Consider the following 9,961-nt stretch of genomic DNA (forward strand, 5'->3'; position numbering starts at 1 on the left):
GGTATTTTTAAAGTTGGTTCATATTCACCAGAATAGCACCAGGATTTTTGCTAAGTGTCTTCTATGTCTGAGATTAATCGGTTTCAGCTCTGGCACATTTCTGCCTACGTTTCAGAATTATAACATCGTAAATTCAACCAGGAACAATGGAAAGTGATGTCGGAAGTGGAGACTAGCAACATCTGATGGGACAAAGGCTTCTCCCTAGTCAAGGTGCTGGAGAGGTAACTCCTGAATGTTGCCTAAACTCTTGCATGAAAGAAGACACACACACGGTGATCCTAACAGCAGAATTTAGTATGCAGGGGAAATGTGCCAGAGCTGAAACTGATTAATCTCAGACATGATAGACGACACTTAGCAAAAATCCTGGTGCTATTCTGGTGAACATGAACCAACTTTAAAAATACTATATATTAGATTAGGTCCATTGGAGTTTACTATATCATTTGGAAAAGCTCTTCCCTTACCTATTTTTCTTCCTAGCACCTTGATTTTATTTTTCTTTTATTTTTACAATGTACACAAAGCACTTGAACTAGTCAAGTGAAAAGCAGGCTGGGGAAGAAAACCCAATATACATATTTGAAGTACTGCACTCAGTTCTGGGTTTCTCCAAATCATCAAATGATATCATATGGAAAAGAATAAGATATAAAAGGCTAGAAAGGAAAGGTTAGAAAATCTACGTTTTAGTATTTAGACATACTGGTATTAGTAAGATAATGTATGGCAGATGGGGATAAAATCATACATATTTAGGGAGAAAGAAATTCGGACTTCCATTGCCATATTCAAACTTGGGTTCACCAAATAAAACTGACTGGTAGCAATTCAAGGCAATATTGTATTTATATCACATCATTGTGATTACTATCTATGAAAAATAAAGATACCACCTATATTCTCCTGATAAGAGCTTCATGCTAAGACAAATATTCTCATATTATTGAAATACCTGCCTAAGGTGGCATTAATAGTGATATAGGGGCATAATATATTAAATTTTCATCATATGTTTAGATAACTACCATTCAGAAAGATTTTCCATGCTTCTTAATCATAGGACCGCTTCACTTTATAAAATAACAATGCTGCCACCTAATGGCCACTAATGCAAAAGCTTTGCCAAACCCTTTGGAAGAAAAGCAACTGTCCTTGAGCAGCAACACAAGGCAAAGAATATGGTGAACGCAGAATTTTCTCATCTGTCACTTTTAACCAAAGGAAGAAAAATCCGGGTTTTTTTCATAATGGTTTTAAGATATGGCAATGTGTAAAAACAGCTCAGACTGTTCAACACCTTCATCGTTCTAGATGAACAAGTGAAACTGCCATGCCATATGCATGAAATACACATTCATTTTAAATCAGATTATCTTCAGATTAACTTCAGATGAGCCATCTTTTTAGAACAGAAGGCCTGGTTTCCAATTTTAACGAAAGAATCACCTTTTCAGAAAGGCACAGATCTTACTCTCTTTTTTCATGTACAGTATCATAGGAGAACGTAAGTCGAAGTTCCAGGCAAAAGATACATGAATTTCATTCATATTTTACTTACAAAAGCAGAAATGCACTAGATGTCCTTCCTGTTAAATAAAGAACCATCTAGCCTAGCAGTGACCAACTATGGTAACTTTATGCATTTTGGCTCTTGAATTCTGGGAGTCCACAGGTCGCAATGTTGCCAGTTGCCTAATCTAGCCCAATATTATCAACAACGATAAGTGATGGCACTCAGACCAGTTGTCCAGTTTTGTTTGGAGTTGCTACACACTTAATTTGGAGTTCTTCTGCACAAATAGCATGACCTTTATTGCCAATTTGCAGCTGTTTCCATGCATGGTTTAGCTACAATTAGCAATTAGGCAACAACAGGTTGCTTATATCCATATTCCTTAATAGATTACCAAAGGTGACAGGCACCTTGATCACATAATCAGAAGTTTGCTGATTATTTATAAAAATATTTTGGAACAATTTCAAAGCAAGAGACTGAGTAAGATAGATATTGTACAGTAGAGCCTCTGGTCACAACCAAATCAGATTCCAACCCAAAAAATTCACTATTGTTTTGGGGGTTTTTTGCAGCCAATTTCTCCTTCTGCGCCATTTTTTTGTAAGTGCCAAATTTCCAAAATTCAGTTTGGGTCACAACCAAATCAGGTTGCTACCAAAGTTATGGAACGAATTATGGTTGTAACCAGAGGTTCTACTGTACATGGAAATCTGGGGAGTGGAAGAAGAAAAGGCAAATGAAGAAATACACACTGCAGTATCACAAATGCAAAGTCTACTCCTTCTGTATTTGCTTCATCACATTGCTTCCCAGTATGTAAGGGATGGAGCTTGCTTTATGGTGAAATTATACAAGTTTTATTGCTTTTACAAAACCTTGCCTTTTCTGCAGACACTCCTGGCACCGTATCATAGTTTGCTGAACGTTTTAACTGCACATTAGAAAGCAATGTTTGAATAATTAACCTTAGGGGAAAAATCATTTTATTTTAATCTTTCTAATTTACCTAGAGTGTATTTCATGGGAAAGACATGTATATTAGAGATCTTAAAATATTTTGAGCCAAACAAATACCTTTACACTGCATTTACCAGAGGCAGATGCATTTAAAAGTGCAAATTTAACTTCCGAAAGTGCAACAGTATTCTGCGGGATGATGCAGCTTTTAAAAAAATGATTCTAGAGCAGTGCTGAACCTTATCATAGCACCTTTCCTTTATTCTACCAACTATAGTAGCCACAGCTTTATTTAGGCTCTTGTAAAAGTCTAGAAGATGTGACTACTTTAGTAGAGACATTGCACTTATATCCTAAAGAACTTCTGAATTGTTTTTGAAGAATGCAATCAATATTTGAGAGGAATTATCCATCAATAGTTTCAGCAAGTGGCATCATATGGTTGGCATCTATGCTTAGAAGCTAAGTAAGGTCAGGCCTAATTACTACTTAAATAGGAGCTCAGTGGGGAATACCAGGGTTTAGTCAAGGCAGGGAAGCTTAAAACAAAATTCCAGGAGGGAAGACAATGGAAAATTACTTCTTCTGTATAAGGCTAACAGGAAAACTACACATCATCTATTTTCTTTGTTTTAATAAATTGGTACCAAGAAATAACAGTTCCTCAACTGCTGTTTTTTTTAAATGCATGTTATATGCATATAAGTTCTTCTTCCACACAGTTACTTTTAAGCAGGGTGACCTCTAGAAATGTTGAAATTTCAAGAATTCCAGCCAGCTTGCCTATAGAAATACACAACAAATGAATCCTGTGGCCTTTAAGAAATTCTTTGTATCCTGCATCAAATAAAATTTTAGATTGTACAACAAATACATTCTGTCCACAAACTAGAGTCACATAACCCAAAGTCTATTTATTAAACATACCACGAAACATTAAAAATTAAGCATCGGAGTTTTTTATTCCTTATTTTAATTTATCAAATGTTAACATGCTATCTGTAAACAATCTGCATAAAAATGACTGTTAGGGACCAAGCATTTTAACTTGAAGGGTGCAGTGGTTAGTCTCTTCTCAATGGAAAGCTTTCTTCTTTAATTCCATCTTTTGTGATAATGCAGACCTTTAGTGCATCTCCTGTGTAGACATCTCTTTCTGCAGCAGAAATGAAGACATCCTTTACCAGCTGCAGAGCCTTTTCCAAGGACAAAGGCAATTGTTTCATGCCCTGCATGTTCTTGAGGCCAACCTTTTAAAGAAGGGAAAACATTTAAAATACTGATGATGTTACCTAGTTAGGGTAATGAAATGTCTGCAAGAAAACAAGCAAGCTCAGAGAGCACCAAAGACCTCACATTTTAAATAGTGAATAGCAATAGCACTTAGACTTACATACCGCTTCGTAGTGCTTTACAACCATCTCTAAGCGGTTTAGAGTCAGCCTATTGCCCCCAAGAATAGCTTGGTAGAACAAGTCTACTGCGTTGATTACAACAGTAATGATTCAGCATTATAACAATTTCACCTGTTCAGATGCATTAATACAACTATCATCTGAAAATATACATACGTTGTTTTCACAAGATATAATTCAAAATGAACAAATCACATTATGGCTTAAGGTGATGTATCTTTTCATTGTCCTTTCACTTGATAGCAGCTCCCAAATAATCTCAAGTATTTTAGAATTAAGGCCCCAGACATCTCTATATCAATGCACAATAATTGCACAATAATCAATGCACAATAAATGCACAATAATTGGAAGAACACTTACCTGGTTGTCCAGCAGAGGTTGCAGCATAGCACTAGCTGATCCACCAGCTTTGAAACTATCTCTCTGGTAGGATCCTACTGGATCAAAACTGTATACTGCACCTTTCCCTAGAAGAGTAAATACATTCAAATGCTGGAATAAGGGGGCCTGACAGTTAAGTACAATGTAACAAAATTGATTCAAAATGATAACCACTAATAAAGCAAGGACACAGTACAAAATAATGAACCAGATTAAACTATCTAATGCAAATGGGAAAGATTTGTGTTTCCTAGACCAGTGTTTCTCAACCTTGGCAACTTGAAGATGTCCGGAATGCTGGCTGGGGAATTCTGGGAGTTGAAGTCCGGACATCTTCAAGTTGCCAAGGTTGAGAAACACTGTCCTAGACAAACTTTAGTTTAAACAGAATTTTAATTTAACCTTGCATTTTTAACAGATATATCTGTTAAACAGGTGCAACATATATGAATAGGTTTTACCCCTAACTGATTGCAACAAGAAAGGGATATAAATAAAGAACTAAATTTTTTTTTGCACTATGTAAAAGTATAATTTAAAGTCTGTATCGTAGTTCCCAAAATTTTGCCACATAATTTTTACTGTAATTGGAGAAATGAAAACAAGAAGAATCTCTTTGCTTCTTTTTTTAACATAAGTAATCACAATGACTGATCTCCCCCCAATTTTTTTTTAATTAAAGACTGGTAACAATAGCTAAGAGCATACTAAATGCTTACTATTCAATAATAATTATTAAATATTTCTACCTATTCTTTTAGATCTAGATTTTCTTGCTTGTTTACAAAATAAAAAATAATTGGTTCCAAAGAGGAATCATCATATGAATAGAAAGAAAATTCTGAATCTGCCCTTGTGAATATAACAATTCAAATGGAAATCTTTGTTCCTTGTTTAGTTCTTCTTTGGGCCTGTTGCAGGGCATAACACTCCATTGAGTGCTTCAAACTTGGAAGAGGCTTTTCAAGGGAGAAAAGCTGAGGATAAAAGCCAGCTGCACTTGTCTGTTGAATGCTTGTCTTTTGATCCAACCTTAGAGTTGTGTGTTTGAACTGTATGTCTAGAAAGATGGAACTCTCTTCAAGAAAACAAAAAAAATCCCTTCCTTTGAAAATTGAACATAAATATCCAAAGTGGGTTTTTCTTCATTTTAATTTCCGAAAAATTTAAAATGTATTCCACTATGGAATAAGTTCAAATGAATCTGTTTTAACATCAGAGGACTGCACTTTAACCACCAACTGTGATTTATACCACAATTGAAAACTATTATGGTGAAACCATGTGCTCTACTAAAGATTTACCCTTTTATAAATATGCAATTACTATCTGAGATGTACAGGAGGTGGACTTGTCATGCTTTATTTTCATGGTTGTTTTTAGTTTAGGCCACCTTTTGTTTTTAATTATTTTCATTCGGCATTATATTTTGGAAGCACTGAGAGTCCACCATAGTGGACAGCTATAATTAATTTAAATAATCTTTATATTATAGTATATGTGCTAAACCAAATACTGCTATATTCATATTAAAATACAATTCACATCATAAAGATTTTACTGTTGAAATAGTAACTTTAGAATTATATTGTAAGAATTGCTTTATTTTCCCAGTTGTCTATTATCCAATATCTCAGGGGAGGTTACTTCCTTGCACTTTTACACGGATTCAAACACAACTTTACCTTCCTCATCCAATCCACCAATTATGTTGTAAACATAATAAGGGAAGAAGCGTCGGGAGTACAGGATTGTAGAAAGCATGGCTGCAATTGCACCTGAACTCATGGTCTTGTTATTGGAATGCTTGTACATCTGGAACATATTTATAACAGAAGTAAGCAAATGTTCTTGCTGAAAATGTTCCTAACAAAAAATAACCAACAAGCTGAGAGCCACTGAAAAAAACAAAACAAAACAAAACAAAAAGAGCACTCATTTGTTGCAGCCAGGAAAAATAAAAACATAATTCATTAATGAAAAAACAAATAAGGCTGAGTATTTATTATATTACACTCTCCAAGGCAGAAGATTAATTTTCTTCTTCTGCTACAGCTAGCACTGAATTTCTAATTTTGGTTGCAAATTCAGCTCATATATACAAGTTTGCAATAAGCTGTTTAAGCAGCCATGATCATCATTATTACATGCTTACTATATTTCATTTATTCAATCATGGTTAACAAAAAGAATGCAGCAAATTCATTTTGTGGCTTGCACTATCTTTTAACAACACTATACAAGTGAAATATATTCCAGCACCTTCCTTAAAGAAATATTCATCTGAATGCTACATGTCAATTTGAAAGGATCTCTTAACAATTTATAGAATAATAAACCAGATTGTTTACAAAATATAAAAGATGAAACTTGGAAAAAAGAAGAGTAAGAAACCTTGTCCCAAAGGTGCTTTTTCAAAAGGCAACTGAATTTTGTTTTATGAAAAACTAAGTCCAGTTGCCTTTTGAAAAAGCACCTTTGGGACAATCATGACCTGGATGACTAAGAATCTCCAGAGACAGTAAGAAACTTTAGACATTTGTTTGTATATTTTCTGGTCTTTTATAAGGGTTTGCTGTGATGCAAATTATATGTAAATTAACACTAGCAGAAAAAGTTGCAAAAACACTTAAGTAACAATCTGAGCAAGCAGAAATACAGAATTCATTATGTGTACACGGATGAAACTGAGATTTAAGTGTTAAAAGTATCAAATTAATGTAATAAATGAGTACAACTTCCAACACTAAGTCATACAAAATAACCTACCTTCAATCTTGCTTCAAGGATTTTAGTAAGGGTAAGACAGTCTCCGTGAAATCCACTGCAGCCAATAACTGTTGTATCTGTCCTGTATAAACACAGTATTGATAAGATTGTAAATAATTTTGACAGACTACAATAATACATTTTCCTAGAGTTATTTTATTTATATATTTCTTCCCATACTGCAGTCTGTGAAATATAAAAAGTATCTGTCAATTCATCCTGTTCAAATTTTTATAAACCATTGGAGAAATTAAAGTTTACTACTTAAAATTCTAGAACTAAAAGTTTGCTTTGGTCTCAAGTGCTATGATTTTACACATATAGGATCTGTGTTCACTAATGCAAGGTGATCACAAAGTGTGAACATGTGCCTGTATATAGAATATGCCATTATATGATTATACTGACACACAATGTGATTTTATTTACTTTGACGGCTTAGGGGGGAATGGTTTGACCAATTTTATTGATTATATATTCATTGTCAACTATCATTCATTTATTTATTTGAGTCATTGAAATGATTCTGGATGATGACCAAAATTAACAAATTTGCAGCAGCATCATGAAGTTTTCATAATATTTTTGATATGCAATGCTGAATGTGCAGGGGTGCTGAAATCTATAGTTTCAAGCCCTCTGATAAAAGAATACACTTTATCTGGAGTAACCGAAAAATGCATTATCTTAGCAGAAGTATTAAAACAGGCTTTCAGTAAAGCATCTTATTTTATCTAACATTATTCCATTTAGCAGATCAATTTAACATCAGATTGCTTTAACACAATTTCAGTATTTCGACATAGAAATAGATGTTTTAATGGGTTTGTTCTAGATATGACTACATCTGTATCAAACTCATCAAAATATCTACCACTTTAAACTTACAGTTTATAACATTTAGGGCTCTCCCGGCTATGAATTGCATAGTCTTCACTCAGTCGGGTGTCTGAAGCAACAACAACAAAATCTTCACCAGCAATTGCCAATATGGTCCTAAGCAAAAGAAAATAATAATTATTTTTTTTGTAATTGTTTAGCCTTCATGCATTTAAATTTACTCTGAAACCTTGAAAATTTAGTATTTTAGCTTTAGCTGTGCATTTTCTTACTTTTTTCAAAAACATAGGAGGATTATGCTTAGTGGCTCATAGCCATAAAATGAAAAAAAAAATCCATGGCTTCAGTCCGGGTTCAATAGCTTTGAGGAAGCTGGGGCAACACTTCCCATTGATGATACATATGGGCACACAGTATGAGCTGGGGATAAGAGGGTTGTCTCAAAAACATTTATTGTTTAGGAGCATTAGGGAGTTTCTCCAACACTCGTCCTATATAAAGTTAGTCCTAAGCGTCCATTTCTCACCTCAAGTTGATAAGAAACTGTTCTTCCAATTTGCCACAAGTATGCATAGATGGAAATTTCAGGGTCACATTGCACACTGATGCCCCAAGAGGCCGTCTTTTAGATTTAGATTAATTAATTTGGAAGTTTTCCCTATTATTTTTATCTACATTTAAAAATTACAGAACCCACTAAGAAGGAAAGCTTTTAAGGAAAACTGTTGCCTTTTTTAAAAACATATGTTTTAAAACTCCTAGTATTTGGGGTTCCTTAAGTAAGCTGGATAAGGAACAAGAAGCAGCATATAAGAAAATGAAGGTGGAATCTGAAGCAGGACTGCTTCACTGCTGCAAATAAAACTATTAAGTCAGTTTCCAAAAGGCAAACAAAAACTATCCTACATTCTTTACTTTGTGCATTAACATTTGTGTCAAAGAAATGTCTGTTGGTGTGATAACTATTTAAAGGTAAAGGTTCCCCTCACACATATATCCTAGTCCTTCCCGACTCTAGGGAGTAGTGCTCATCTCCGTTTCAAAGCTGAAGAGCCAGCACTGTCGGAAGACGTCTCCATGGTCAAGTGGCTGGCATGACTAAATGCTGAAGGCGCACAGACCGCTGTTACCTTCTCACCCAAGGTGGTTCCAATTTTTACACTTTTATTTTTACATGCTTTTGAACTGCTAGGTTGGCAGAAGCTGGGACAAGGGAGCTCACTCTGTTCAGTGGAACTTTCTGATCAACAAGCTCAGCATCTTAGCCACCGAGTCCTAATTTCTAAATAGTTATCACTCTCCAAGAGAAGCTTCTTTGGCCCAAATATTAATGCACAAAGAAAGAATGTAGGGTAGTTTTTGTTTGCCTTTTTGTGGGGGAGGGGGGAATTGCGCTGCCTTTAGAAAATCAATCCTGAAGTATAGCCCTGGCACAAGATAATTTCAACCAGTCGCTAGTGGTAATTCAAGCCTCGCTTAAAATTCTGGGTCGCCTTTGGAAGAATCCTTACATTTAATGCATCACTTAAACCCACCTTGTTATGCTCTGCTGCTACTTCTAACGTCCAGGTAAAGCCTTTGTGATCTTGTTGAGTTTTACCACCCTTTGTATCCATTTAGTTAGAAGCCACGGCGAGGTGTTTATAGAACAAGTTATGAAAATTATGAAAGAAACTCGAGTTTGAGGGTGGGGGAAACAACACTAACTGCTGTTTTACTACTTCGCAGGGAGATGAGAAAAAGAAAGTAAAACCGCAGGTGGGGGATGAATGCTTTGTCGAAAGGCAGGATCGGTCTTAAAGGGAGACGAAGTACCCAAAGAAAAACACCGGCGCGCGACCAATGAAGCGCTTACCCGCCATTGAAAGTATATGGAGAGAAGCGACGCTGCACCGCAGAGTTCTGCTTAACCTCTCTGGGCAACCCGAACACAGGCTCAGCGTAGGCACCGGCCGACAACATCGTTGCTCCAAATGCACCGGTTCCCCGCTTTGCTGCTGTCTCACGGCAAGATGGTGGGAGCGGAAACGGAAAATGTCGCCACCCGGCGACGATCGTCCTCACTCGTCACAGC

General features: G+C 35.6%; 1 protein-coding gene across 1 annotated transcript; it reads right to left on the bottom strand.

Annotated features, from left to right (window-relative positions):
- Window positions 1-3,415: 3,415 nt before the first annotated feature.
- On the bottom strand, window positions 3,416-9,930 carry PSMB1 (proteasome 20S subunit beta 1). The gene is made up of 6 exons (XM_032215635.1): window positions 9,743-9,930; window positions 7,936-8,043; window positions 7,048-7,129; window positions 5,964-6,093; window positions 4,258-4,364; window positions 3,416-3,729 (listed from the first exon to the last, which is right to left on the bottom strand). Exons 1-6 carry the CDS (start codon window positions 9,847-9,849, stop codon window positions 3,544-3,546), a joined length of 720 nt encoding a protein of 239 aa, XP_032071526.1. The 5' UTR covers window positions 9,850-9,930; the 3' UTR covers window positions 3,416-3,543.
- Window positions 9,931-9,961: the final 31 nt, after the last annotated feature.

Source organism: Thamnophis elegans, chromosome 4 (genome assembly GCF_009769535.1).
Source record: "Thamnophis elegans isolate rThaEle1 chromosome 4, rThaEle1.pri, whole genome shotgun sequence".
In the NCBI taxonomy this organism is placed as follows: Eukaryota; Metazoa; Chordata; class Lepidosauria; order Squamata; family Colubridae; genus Thamnophis; species Thamnophis elegans.